Here is a 14,917-nt window from a genome sequence, read left to right on the forward strand (position 1 = left end):
GTAGACAGTAAGAACATCCTAATATGTGGCTGCACCCACTCTATGGCATTCTCTCCCTCGCACAATAAGACTCTCCTCTAGTCTACAAGCTTTCAAGCGTTCTCTGAAAACCCATCTCTTCAGACAAGCTTATAATATTCCTCAACCACCCTCTTAACCTCACTGCACTACCCTATTACCACGTGTTATACAACTACCCCCTTGACCAACATTGTTGTGTGACAGGATCATTTAGCTTATGAGTCACTTTTATCTTTGCAGTCTCGTTGGGCCGACTGCAAATGTAAACTTAAACTCAGGTGTCAAACTCCCATTGTCCAATCGATTGTAAGCTTGCGAGCAGGGCCTTCTCACCTCTTTGTCTGTTTTACACAGTTTGTTTACTAGTTTACTATGTTTTTCCCCAATTGTAAAGCGCTACGGAATATGTTGGCGCTATATAAATAAATGATGATGATGATGATATAAGTATTTCATGGGGAATGAAAATTATAAAAAAAAAACATTTTTTTAAAATCTGTTTTATCATTAATGTCTATATTATTACCAGGTGACATTCCTTTATTTATTTTTTCTTTGTGCATTATATTGCAAATTTATAATCCACATAGGTTTTAGGTATATCCTGCAGACCTTCACCCGGATTTATTAGCGCACGTATCTTCAGGTCCGTTCCTTGTTGAATTCGGGAGTCCGCAGAGCCCATTTATGTGCGTTTGTAAACAAACGCATGTTGCACTCAGAATACCCGCCTTGATAAATCAGGCCCAAGGTGTTTAAGTAACAACAAACCACTGATTAAACCAGATTAAATACATTCATTTGATGGTGACTGCAACGTAAATCCTTTGTACTGTACCTGTGACTGTTACTAATCTACATCACTAATCGGAGGTCCTTTAATGCCTGATTTCAAGTGGAATTTGCAGCATTAGATAACATCAGGATAAGAAGTAGAAGAAAAATAATGTATTATAGATTTACCATATTTACAGAATCTGAAAAATTGGCATTTATATTGTACATTCATTTATGTTATATATTTTTTTCTTCCTGATATGGCATGTGTTACCACCTCAACAGACCACCATGGCCTTTTTTTCACAGTGGACTATCCAAGATCCACCTCTCTCTTCAGCCACTTAAAATTTCCTGGCGATGTAGGTGTGTAGCGTTTGTGGCAATTGATTGGATAATTAAATCATGTGTATGCCACATATTGTCCTAGGGTTCGATCCATGTTGGTTGACATCTCTTTCCTCTCCATCAGATGCATTTGGCTGTGAGGATGTAGTAAGTACTAATGGTATTGTCCAAATTTGGCGATACCTAACAGTTACTAATCCTCCAAATGATTCGGATTTTCTCAGTTGAGCATGACTTAGTTTCCTCTAGCAGGGATACTATTACCATCCATCCAGATGTGACATGTTACATGAGAACCCACCTTAGTTTCCTCTAGCAGGGATACTATTACCATCCATCCAGATGTGACATGTTACATGAGAACCCACCTTAGTTTCCTCTAGCAGGGATACTATTACCATCCATCCAGATGTGACATGTTACATGAGAACCCACCTTAGTTTCCTCTAGCAGGGATACTATTACCTCCATCCAGATGTGACATGTTACATGAGAACCCACCTTAGTTTGGAGAGATTGGTGACATAGGAAACAACCGTGTTATTTTGGTGGATAAAACACCAACCTGAACTGATCCATGTTTTGATCAACAAAAATGTCCAGCCTATATAAACCAACAATTGTCATATGAAGTCCAAGAGGACTCGCTCATCTCTGCTTGCAGTAGACTCCAGGCATATAATAATACAAGTTGGGAAACAATCCCAAGAAACAGCGCAAAGTGCTAAAATGTATTTTGGGAGCCGTCTGGTGTATCTTCTACAGAAGTACTTTCCTTGCCTGGATTGTTGAAATCTGTTTCATGGGTTCTTATTGTATCCTTGGCATCCTTGTATGGACAAGCCATTCAATATAACGATCCTGATCAGTGATTGGGCTTTACAGCTGCATATAGAACCTGCGAGTCCTTATCTGGGTTGTTCCGATTGGCTTTACCCTGCTGGAGTGATGTCATATTTAAACGTGCATAATGAATTCCCCCATAATCCTGCAACAGAGAACAGCAGAATGAGTATTATACCGATATTAACAAGTGTCTGCACAACTATTGGCGTCTGTTACACTAGTTCTCCACACAGCAGCATGTGTACAGTTGTTATTAATAGATCAGCATAGTGCAGTACCTTATGCCATGAAACATGTATGAGATTGTCAGTAACAGAGTCTGGTTCCTGTGTAACATCCGATAACCATCAGGGGGTAAATGTATCATACCCAGGGCCGGATTAACCATAGGGCTAACTGGGCTACAGCCCAGGGGCCTATGGCATCCAGGGGGCCCTTGAAAGTGCTCAGCAGCAGTATTGATCGGTCAGCGCGCTGTAGTCTCTTTACTGAGGAGATCTCGTGAGTCTCACTCTCATGAGATCTCCTCAGTAAAGAGAGCACAGCGCGCCAGAGAAGGAGGTAAGGGGGGGGGGGGGGGCGCGGGCAGCTCCGATTACGGGGGGGGGGCGCAATCAGCTCCGATCACGGGGGGGGGCCTCACAGGGGAATGGAGGCCCCCTTAGCCCAGGGGCCATCATTCCCTTAATCCGGCCCTGATCATACCCCGGTTTTTTCAACTCGCGGGAGATCGGCGCCTTCACAGCTTAAATTTAAAGCGGTGTTTTAAATTTAAGTTGCGAAGACGCCGATCTCCCGCGAGTTGCAAAAACCGGGGTATGGTACATTTACCCCCAGAAGTGGTTTCTAACCACTGGATTCCCCTTGTACAGAATTCGTAACAGAAAGAAATGTATAAGAGACTATCACCACACTTACACCTAGAGATGGTCATCACTGCTCAATGTGGGGGATAAAGCTGTAAGACAGCAAAGATTGTGAACGATACAAAGTTTGGGGGATAAGTTAAGTAACTGTTGCAGGAACTTAGAATGTTGTGCGAAGTGCACCGGAAAAAAGGGCTTCTGGTTATACAAAATAACGGGTGTGGTTTTAATAGAGTGGTGTTTCAGTGCTGAGCAAACCCTTTTAATTTGGTAGCTAATGGTGAGCAGACCCCCCAATCTAGTAGCTAGTATCAGAAGTTTCATGGGCATAAGTATCAAGTTTATTGAAGATCTTGTACACGGACCAACCAGTCTAGTCAAGTATTATAAATTTTCACATAAGTTTAATAAGCAATGATCTTGGCACCCTTTGCAGGGGGCGTTTAAGACTGGCATTTGCACTGATTGGATACATATTAATTACATGCATCTCCACCTAAAGATTGTTCAGCTCTGACTCGGATAAATGGAGACATTATTTTAATTATTCAATGTCAAAAGGGCAGTACAATGAACATCATGGGGTATATTTACTAAACTGCGGGTTTGAAGAATTGGAGATGTTGCCTATAGCAACCAATCAGATTCTAGCTGTCATTTTGTAGAATGTACTAAATAAATGACAGCTAGAATCTGATTGGTTGCTATAGGCAACATCTCCACTTTTTCATACCCGCAGTTTAGTAAATCTAGCCCCATGGCTGCTAAACTCCATTCTGTATCCAGATTGTATCCAGATTATTCAAGTTTCACATCTAGTACATAGAGTAGATAGATCCCCCATTCTGGTGGCTACTTTTGTTTGCAAATATTGCCTAATGCTGTCTTAGCCGTATATAGGCAGCTTATAAAGGAATATTTGTGTGTTTAAAAATAAATAAATTGATGTCATGTTAGCAGCCTTAGTCATGAGGTGAGATTATATGATTGTAGCTACACTCCAATGATATTTAGTGCATAGAGGTGAGTAGTATCTTGAGAGAAATGCATCTTTTATATAAAAGGGGCCACAAATGGTACGCAGTGCCGTACAAAGGGGGTAAACAGAGCGCACAATAACAGTAATAGAAAATACACAGCAGGCAACAAAACATGCATAAAACACTATACACAATACAACGAGAAGTAGGCTACTACTTAACAGAGTATAGATAGATAGCATAGTATTGCAGATTAAGTCATTGTCTAGACAATGAGCATAAGTGATAAGTAATACCCACATGAGGTAGGACTGTGTCTAAGAGCATGGGCTTGTGAAATTAGGCTGGGGAAGGAGGCCAAAAGGTGCAGAGGACTATTCAGAAGGTCCAGTTGTAGAAAGGATACACGAGGAATGAGAGTCCTAATCATGAGAGCTTACATCCTAGTGAGAAGGTGTAGGCATCGGGAGACACAGAGTGGGGGCATGGAGGTGGCAACAGCGGAAGAGAAGTTAGAAGGTAGGAACGGGGCTGATATGATTGAATGAAGAGATGAGTTTTGAGGGCCCATTTAAAGCTTTGGAGACTAATGGACAATGTAATAAAATTGGGTGTGGAAATGAGTTCCACTGGTGGGGACAAGCAGGGACAATGGAGAAGGCAATATCGCACAGAAGAGACACAAATATCATGTACAGAGAAGTTGCTGACTCCTTGGAATTCCAGGGATAATTACTGGTTCCAAGAAGAGTTTTGGGCCAGTAAGACAAAACTCCTCACAGTGATCCCAAGTTTAGGGCACTATAGCGTTAACTATTCTAATGGAAAGAAGAAAAGTCAGGAAAAAGGCAGAAAAAACCCACCACCCCAGAAAAAAAATGAAACATATTTTATTATGGTCACATAAGAAGCACAAGCCAGCGGAAATATTTAGAGGATGTAAAATAAACTGAGGAGTTTATTTGTGTTACCATTAAATACAATATGTGACAATAATAAGGGGAATAAATGAAATTCTGGGCAAAATGCTCCATTTCACGTATAAAATCCATCCTTTATTAAAAATATATATTTATTTATTTAATGACACTTGTAATTTAATTAATTAAGTAAAATGGTGTGTAATATATGCAATCAGATTCAAGCTGCCGTTTGGTAGAATGTACAGTCATGGCCAAAACGTTTGAGAATGACACAAGTATTGACTAATCACAATTTTGACTAAGAACACAGCCATGAATAAAGAATGGTACCAAAACATCCTCCAAGAGCAACTTCTCCCAACCATCCAAGAACAGTTTGGAGACGAACAATGACTTTTCCAGCATGATGGAGCATCCTGCCATTAGGAAAAAGTGATAACTAAGTGGCTTAGGGATTAAAACATAGAAATTTTGGGTCCATGGCCAGGAAACTCCCCAGACCTTTATCCCATTGAGAACTTGTGGTCAATCCTCAAGAGGCGGGTGGAAAGACAAAAACCGACAAATTCTGACAAACTCCAAGCATTGATTAGGCAAGAATGGGCGGCCATCAGTCAGTATGGAGCCCAGAAGTTGATTGACAGCATGCCAAGGTGAACTGCAGAGGTCTTCAAAAAGAAGGGTCAACACTGCAAATATTGACTCTTTGCATAAACTTAATGTAATTGTCAATAAAAGCCTTTGACACTTATGAAATGCTTGTAATTTTATTTCAGTATACCATAGCAACATCTGACCAAAGGTCTAAATACACTGAAGCAGCAAACTTTGTGAAAACCAATACTTGTGTCATTCTCAAAACTTTTGGCCATGTCTGTACTAAATAAATGACAGCTAGAATCTGATTGGTTGCTATAAGCAACATCTTCACTTTTTCAAACCCTCAGTTTAGTAAATATAACCCAATGTACAATGAAATCATCACAATTCAGTTAACATGTATTGTTATATTATTAAACTGTTACACTAGAAACAGGAATAACACGAGCACTTTGATACAGTTGCATAGTCTCACTGAATTCTGGTTTATATATTAGCAATTCTCACCTCTTGACCAGTTGCATTTTCACTGGGTTCGACACTTGTCATTTCCACTGCATAAAAAGAAAAAATGATTACAATGTCATAGGGATTGCTGTCTGTTGATAGAAGTAATATAAAAAATATATTTTTATAGCATCAACATCTTACATAGTGCTGAACAGAGAATATTAGTCACTCACATCAGTTCCTGCCCCATTAGAGCATACAGTCTAACTGCACAAGCACACACACACACACACACACACACACACACACACACACACACACACACACACACACACAGAGACACACACACACACACATAGACACACACACACACACACACACACACATACATACAGACACACACAGACACACACACACACACACACAGACACATACACACACACACACACACACACACACACACACACACACACACAGACACACACACACACACACACACACATAACGTCCATTTTAATCAGCCAATATTCTCACGTACTGTTCACAGATTTACTCTGGGGTTCCGGTTCAGGGGTGATAAAATTCATATCTTCCCTGGAAAGAGACAGAGAAAAAGATTGTAGCATTATTATATGGAATTATCACAGTGAGGGACAGGTGTGTAGTGGGATATAGGATAATTCTGCCTGTAAATATACTCACATTTTTCTTTCTTTCCGGCAAATAATACCTGAAAATAAATTTACAAGATATTTAGATCAAAATATTATTATACAGTTAATATTTATTAATACTAAAGTTTCTTAACTACTAACGACTACTGTTACAGTCTCATAGCAGCCTTGTCTTTGTTTTACCATGCTTCCAGCGAAGGAGAGGCAGACTGATAGGGGATCATATACATACAGGATTTTTTTCTACGTTCACCGGCTTGTCTATATTTCTGCCAGACACATACATTGGACAAGTGCTCAGGGGCTTTGTTCTATATTTTGTGGTCTTGGTTGTGACACTGAGAAGTACATTCGTTGCCTATCTTGGGTGGCTAAGTGGTTAGCACTTCTGCCTCACAGGTTAATTCATATTCACTGCACTCCTTCTACCCCAATTTTGTCACCTCAAAAAATACGACCTGTATTCAAAATAAAATAACTGCCCCCACCCTTCTGACTCATTTAGGAATATAACTCTCCTCTGCCAACTTGCATTATACCAATATCCTCCTATAGCTAACTGCTTTCACAGTGGTCCCAACAGCTCCAATCTATGCTCCACTTGCATTTGTCCTCAATCGCTACAGACTCAGTCTATCATACAGGAAACTAATTAAGCTACCACTGAAACCCGGCAGTTATTATCAGTGCACCATATACTAGTTGCACATGGAGATGAAATGAAGATGGTGTGTAGAGATTGGAGACGACAGAACCAAAGTAACCAAAGTAACTGCAGGAGAAAACACAGGGGGAATATTTAGTGTTGAAAAGGGATATATGAGTCATTAAGGAGAGCAAAGCATAACAAAGGAGTAACATTTTGCACTTGGGCAAAACCATGTTGCATTGGAGGGGGAGGTAAATTTAAAATGTGGGGACAGATTTATAGTTGGGGTAGAACATGTCCTAGATCAACTTTAAAATTTCAGTATAATAATAAAGCTAGCAAGTACTTGTGTTCTAGATGAAAAAACAGCCAGTATTTTAACTTATGTGCAAAATAATAAACTAATTTGCACCCCTTGTATTGTAACATGGTTTTCCCCAGAGAACATTTACTTCTTTTTTGCCTTAATGACTCAGGCCCTCTGACTCCAAATCCACAAGGGCTGCTTGACCTGTAGTTACACCACTTCTCCTACTTTATCACAACTTTTCATTTGCCTTCTAAAATATTTCTCATTTTACCTTAGATCGTGTCTCAAATAACTGCTGCTTGTTGTTGGTCACTACGGCACATCACCCATAACCACATGCCAGCAAAGAATCTATAGGTCTGACTCAGCATTCACCTCTACTCTATCGCTCTGGCCAATAACATTCCTCAGAGGTGAAGAAGGACACCAGGTAGGACACCTTAAGTTACTGGTGCTGCCTTACTTGATGGATGATGGATCCGACTAGGGGTCGAAGATCACAAGGTAAATGAATCTGTGTGATCAAAGTTAAATACAACATTCAGCTGTGTAGAATTAGCAATAGAACAATCCCTTAAATACGGGCTGGATGAGACCCAGCAAGGTATCCCAGGAAATGTTCCTTAAAGGTATCTGCTTGGCTCCATTACCATCACCACATTCTGGGCTCTTGCCAGCTGTAAACTTTTTCTTCTTCTTATAAAACCCCAAGCCCATTATGTTTCAGGTTACTGCTCCTTACCCTAACCCTGTCAACTCACCCCTCTACCTAGGCTAGTGATCTTACTGGGTTCTCCTCTTCCCCTATATGTCTTCTACCCCTATATGTCTTCTACCCTGGTCCCTGGACAGATTTATAGCTCCCTTCTGTGAGTCTGTGTCACCCTGTAGGGGGAGGAGCAGATACATATCTTTTATCTATGTCACTATCTAACAGGTGGAGGGACAGACTGAAGAATCACAAGTTCTACCTTCTTGCATTTCCATCCCAATTTAGCATCAGCTCACCTTTCTTCTTCAGGACAATGAATATAACACACAGAATGATCACAATGAGCAGGGCTACAGCTATGGCAATGATCAATGTCTGCTGATTGGAATCAAGACCTGTAAAACAAAGCAAATAAATCATTAGAACTATATGAACAGGTAATTATATTATAGAGGGGAAAAGTGATATAGCAATTTGCGGTCATTCCCTCCAGGTACCCAAAATAAACATTATATGGGTGATGCAGAGTTGTTAGCAAAATGGGCACCAATTACTCAAAAAAAAAATGGCACATATTTCCACCCATATGTTGAGCCATGCAAATCTCAAGATGTGTCCGTCTTTACATCATCAGCATCTCTGCCTAGTTTACAATAAGTCATCAGCAGCAACAGCAGCATATATAGCCCTATAGCAGGGGCAAAAATTATGCCTCCTAATATATATGTGATTGTCTCTATAGGTCTGCAAGAGTCCACATTTGCATAAACAGGCCTTTACTGTAATTGGCCCACATTAGAATTGTCCTTGCCTCCCTCCGTGATGCTTCTCCAAGCAAAAGCAGGCATGAGTACAACAAAAATTCATATACATACGTCCTTATATCTTTCAATTTCTTTGACTTGTGACTTCCTACGACTGGGGAGGTGAATGGTGGTCAGGCATGTATCCGAGTCTAGTAAGAGCTTATTCACTCCCCTTTAGGAGGAGTATCTCTTCTGTTTTAGATCTGCATCTTGACCCATCCAGCAGCTATACTGTATAATATATTGCACTTAGACTCCCATATCCATTTGCATCCACCTTTTCCCAGTGTACATTTTGAGCACATTTGCAGCCAGGGACAGGTCGGGCTGAAGGACATCTGCCCCCCCGGGCTGGTGCCATAGGGGGCTACCTCGGGCTGGGTCATTGGGCCACCTGCATTGTTTTTCCTTTAAAATGTTCCTAATAGGCAGCTGAGTCGAGTCTTGCCCCCCGGGCTAACATTTGCCACCCAAGCCCTGTTTGTGGCCACCTCGAAATGAGTCTCTATGTCAACATCCCGTTTCCCCACAAAATCCTATATCATACTGTCTGCAACTATATTGCACCAACATTCAATAAAATTAAATACACTGTAATGCAATGCTGAGTTATATCAACAGTTCTGGAGACCCTTTCTCCAAAAACACAATAAAAAACTAGAATCAAGGCAGAGAGTAGACTGCTAAAATGGGTCCTAAGCTATAAAAGAAAATATATCAGGAACTAAAAAGTTTAACATGTCATTTGCAGAGAAGAGATTGGACAGTGGACATACCAAACATTCAAATATATCAAGAATATTAACAGAGTTTTGGAAAACATGTTAAAACACACAGGGGGTTACTAGGACAAAATGCCATATTTTGAAATAGGAGTGAGACAGATATGTTATATAATGAAGCATATCTGTATAGAAGGGGTAAGAGATGTATGAATTAATCTTCCAGCAGAGGTGTTGGGAAGAATTGAAACATGCAAATATCTAATGTAAAGCTGCTTTGAGTTTAAATTAAATATTTTTCTAGGGAGCTACAGAAACTATGAATTTTAGATGGGCAAAGATTAATCCCCTCAGAGAATCATTGAAGCTTGTAGACTAGAAAAGAAAAAAATGATAATATGGTGCCACTACTAAAGGACATTATAGAATTTAAGAAAAGTTGATCTTGATGGACCCCTTCCAAAAAAAATTGAAAACATAAAAAGGCCAAAGATTTATCTAGGGCCTGAAATCAGCTGGCTAGATGAGGAAATTGGTTCATTTCTACCATTAACTTCTATGTTTACGTTTGCTCATTACTGTATTTCAACCAGAGTCTGATATCTTTGACTTAAATATTTCTCGCTATACACATTGTTAAAATGATCTGTATTAAAGTTATAGGATGACTTCAAATTGATTCCCAGGTCATCAATTTTAAACTAGGGCAGTTATTTCAAACAAAATCAACTAACTGGTCCTTCTCTAATATTAAAAGAAGAACCCTATCACAGGCTCAAATGAACCATGACTCAACCAGAATCCTGTGATTCTAGCACTCGTGTTGCAGATTTGAGCAAGATCACCTGGACAGCAAGAATGAGTGGGCCCTTCACTATGGTCTCCATTCCACCCCACATCAGGCAGGAGAGCACCAGGACCGGAACCCTTTGAATATGTTGCTACATCATTGTGTGAATAAGAGAGAAAGTTGAGATGAGCAAATATTCTATCTCTATATCAATGAGAAAAAAAGAATGATAGATATCCGTTTACAACACATAGATAAGAGTAGATCAAGTGATGTCTGTGTACAGATGCTTTAGGGTAGAGGATAGTACGTGTCTCAAGACTATTTGAAGAATATGTGTTATCATTTAAATGTTTTCTAATTATTTTGACTGTGAATACTTCAAATTCAAGAAAGTTGAAATAAAACTTCTGCGCCAATAGAAAATTATTGAGTATACTACAGAGAAGAGTAATAGTTAGGAATATTATATAGAGAGCATAAGATCAATAGACAGTTGCGTACAGATGGAGTCGAGTATGTTGCAGTCAATATTCACCATGACTGAGGACTAAGTAGAGCATTTGAACTATCTTTTGACAGATCACTTATTATAAAAATCAGAATAACTTAGGACAGTCCGGTTCATTATAAAATAGATTATGTAATCACGCCATGTATGCTGCAATTAACTCATCTCCATCTGCATTGCTGTATGTTTATAATGTGTTCTGGTTTTACGTTTTGTATTCAGCGTTGTCGGGCTTCCATAATGGATCTCTGAGTCGACAATATTATTACCAACACAGAATTTAAGTAGCGCAAAGCAGTAATATGTAGTGTAGTCCGTTTCTTGAACCCCTTTTATATGGAGATCAGCCAGTCCTCTCAGCTCCGTTCTTCCTTTGTAACTGGAATGAACCATCTCTTTGTAGGGGTGATAGGCATAGATATTACTTGGGCTGCCAACTCTCCAGTAAATTCCAATCCACATAGGGTCTCTGTCTGTTGGGATGGAGAACGAGCAGTTGATGGTGACAGAGTCTTCTAATTCAACTGAGAGCGTAGACTGATGAGTTATTAATTCAGGATCATTCTTAGAGGCTGAAAAATAGTGTGAGACATGGAATAATTACAAATTATGATTGTCACTAATGAATATTCAGAGTTTTGACATTGTAAGAGCTTTTTAAAGGGTTTGGAGATGGAGGGAAGGAAACTACTGCACTTAATACTTTTTATAGGATGCTATTTTATATAATTCTCTATCAGTATCCACTTAACATTTATTGACTGAAATTAGAGCATAATGAAGGTTTTAAAGCAGTGGGCAACAACATAATAGATGTTTGTTCCCTCAAATGTGGCCCCACTTAATACACAATATACTGTATATATCCAGCCTTCATATATATTTGTTGCCTGAAGTGGACCTCCTTTGCAAAGCACTGTGGGTGCCTTGGTTTTGCACCTGTGGACCTCGGTCCACAGACCACTCACCTACTCTCCGCAATTCGGAAAACGTCCCACCAAACTTTAAAAATTCACTATCTGCTTTAAACAATATATTGATTTACTTGTAATGATATTATAGTGGTATACTGTTTGTGTATTCATACATCACATCTATATGACTTCTCATCTTGTATAACATATGATGCTTTATGTGTTTTATGTATTTAATGTACTGTCGGTCAGGGGCAGGCTGGGCTGGGGGTGCAAGGGCAGTGGTGCACGCAGGGGGGGTTCCTGGGTCTCCAGAAACCCCTCCCCTCCGCTAAAAAAGTGCCCTACATAGCGGCACTGTACTATACTATACGGAGCGGTATACAATACAGCACCACTGCGGATGCTTCTTTGACAGCGCCGCTGCTGCTGTATAGTATAGTGCTGCCGAAACGGAGCTGCTGTGTATGCGTGGGCGCATGCGTGGCAGCTCTTGTTTTTTTTTGGGGGGGTGGAAGGGAAACCCCCCCTTAAAAATCCCCCGTGCGCCCATGAGAGTGGCAACTGCCCCTGGGCCTGTCCCATAGTGCACGCACTTGGGCTGTGTCACTGGGTCACCTGCATTAATTTCCCTTTAAAATAGGCTGCTGAGTCGAGTCTTGCCCCCCGGGCTGAAATCTGCCAGCCCTCCCCAGCTGTTGGTGCCTTTATTGGTACTGGGAAAGTAAAGCCACCATGCTACATATAACTTTTAAGCACTGCGCAGGAGGAGACAGGAAATGTATATAGGAACTGTATATATTTACTTATCACTGCAACAGTTTAAAAATGTGCTGGACTGAAGAGGAGTGTAAATAAAGATGTTATATTTTGCCATATACAGATGGTCTTGCACCCAAGTTACTGAGAGGCTAAAGGTGAGAAAAATTACAGAGGAGGGGTGAGAGGGGAATAAATTCTAGAGGAGAGAGGCAAATATTCTATCTCTATATCAATGAGAAAAGAAGAATAATAGATGTCCGTTGATAACACATAGATAAGAATAGATCAAGTTATTTCTGTGTACAGATGCTTTAGGGTAGAGGATAGTACGTGTCTCAAGACTATTTGAAGAACATGTGTTATCTTTTAAATGTTTTCTAATTATTTTGACTGTGAATACTTCAAATTCAAGAAAGTTTAAATAAAACTTCTGCGACAATAGAAAATATTTGAGTATACTACAGAGAAGAGTAATAGTTAGGAATATTATATAGAGAGCATAAGATCAATAGACAGTTTTGTACAGATGGAGTCGAGTGTGTTGCAGTCAATATTCACCATGACTGAGGACTAAGTAGAGAATTTGAACTATCTTTTGACAGATCACTTATTATAAAAACCACAAACTGTCAGTTGAAACCAAATAAATGTAAAATACTCATTCACTGCGCCCCTCATCATTATCATCATCAACAACATTTATTTATATAGCGCCAGCAAATTCCGTAGCACTTTACAATTGCCCCCTTTGTAATTTTGCCCTGGTTACTGCCCTGTGAATTACACTGGAGCGCAAGGGAGGGGGAATTAATAACATGAGGAGAAGGCTGTGGGGTGGGTGTCATGGGGGGTATACTTTATCGGGACCATGAATTACAGTGGAATAGGGTAAGAAATGAATTGCAAGGCAGAGGGCCACATACATACATGCATACATATACTTTGAGTACACAGAGTGCAAACACAGTTATATGAACCTATTTTCAGTAACTGTAATCTGTTTGCAGTTAGATTATTATTTGCAGAACAAGTTTTGTAGATTTGTTGCAAGTCTTCAGCAATTTCTAGAATTAAAAATTCCCTTACCTGCAACTTCAACCCATGTGCCATGTACAGATCCAGTGACTGAACCTCTTGTTCTTTTCTTCACCTCACAGCAGTACCGCTTACTGTCAGATAGTGTGACAGCTCTTATATGTAATGAGAGGTCATTGGGGAAATTCACCACTGACCATCGACCAATCTTCTCTGACTTCTTCTCCTCTGTCCATGTCCCAATTATATCCTTATAGTCAGAACACTTATCACTCGTTCCCACCTTCCAGGTGACCTCTCTTATAGTATCAGTAGATTTATTACTAACATTACATGGTATAGTTATATTTTCTCCGACTATACTGGGGACAATATCTGGCTGTTCTACAGAGAACTGATCTACAGAGAAAAGAGAAAACCATTACAAAGACAGCAGGAGTCTGTCCCTCCCCCTGCAGGGTGACACAGTAACACAGACAGAAGGGAGCTATGAGTCCATCCCTCCCCCCAAATGTGTGGCAGACAGAAGGGAGCTAGGGCTGATGTTTTTTACCTTTGAAATTAATAAATGTCCCCATAGGATTTTGCCATTTTTCTATTATTGTTTTAGGATTTTCGATTGTAACCCGACAGCAGAACATGGGTCCATCTGATTTCCTCAGGTTATGGATTCTGATAGTCGCTGTCCTCTGTTCCTTGGGGTTTCCCACCATGAAGATCCGTCCAATGTATTCATTATGTGTCCAGTTTTCTGTGTGATTGTAAATAAATGGATGATTTCCACAGGGGCTGGTTTCTCCCTGTCTCCAGTACACCTTCACCACTGCTGAGTTGTACTTCTTGGGATAACTGAAGGTACAAGGAATAGTCACATTTCCCCCTTCCTCCACCATTAACATGCGTTGTTGTTCTGTGCAATATGCATTATCTGGGTCACAATAGGTTCCTCCTAAAGGGACAAAGATCATTCATTTATTATTTTTCTTTGTACCCAGATGTAAACATACTGTATATACTCGAGTATAAGTCGACCCGAATATAAGCCGAGGCACCTAATTTTACTACATAAAACTGGGAAAACTTATTGACTCGAGTATAAGCCTAGGGTGGAAAAGAGCGCTAATTTAAAAACCTAAATAAAAATGATAGGTTCAATCTATGAAACCATTTTTAGCTAAACCATAAATAACAGTAGATGACAAGGAACATTCATAAATGATT

At 39.9% G+C, this 14,917-nt stretch overlaps 1 protein-coding gene across 1 annotated transcript; it reads right to left on the reverse strand.

Annotated features, from left to right (window-relative positions):
* Window positions 1–951: 951 nt before the first annotated feature.
* LOC142150580 (uncharacterized) lies at window positions 952–14,409 on the reverse strand. Its single transcript, XM_075205780.1, has 8 exons — window positions 14,250–14,409; window positions 13,748–14,095; window positions 11,195–11,557; window positions 8,453–8,551; window positions 6,514–6,541; window positions 6,350–6,405; window positions 5,869–5,915; window positions 952–2,134 (listed from the first exon to the last, which is right to left on the reverse strand). The coding sequence occupies exons 1-8, from the start codon at window positions 14,407–14,409 to the stop codon at window positions 2,012–2,014; spliced, it is 1,224 nt and encodes a 407-aa protein (XP_075061881.1). The 3' UTR covers window positions 952–2,011.
* Between the last annotated feature and the right edge of the window lie 508 nt (window positions 14,410–14,917).

Source organism: Mixophyes fleayi, chromosome 4 (assembly GCF_038048845.1).
Source record: "Mixophyes fleayi isolate aMixFle1 chromosome 4, aMixFle1.hap1, whole genome shotgun sequence".
Taxonomy (NCBI): domain Eukaryota; kingdom Metazoa; phylum Chordata; class Amphibia; order Anura; family Limnodynastidae; genus Mixophyes; species Mixophyes fleayi.

Coding starts and splice junctions, on each gene's coding strand:
- LOC142150580 (XM_075205780.1), bottom strand. CDS start 14,409: ATGGTGGGAAACCCCAAGGAACAGAGGACAGCGACTATCAGAATCCAT. Junction 6,406..6,513: donor TGCCGGAAAGAAAGAAAAAT/GTGAGTATATTT, acceptor GTCTCTTTCCAG/GGAAGATATGAATTTTATCA. Junction 2,135..5,868: donor AAAATGCAACTGGTCAAGAG/GTGAGAATTGCT, acceptor TCTCTGTTGCAG/GATTATGGGGGAATTCATTA.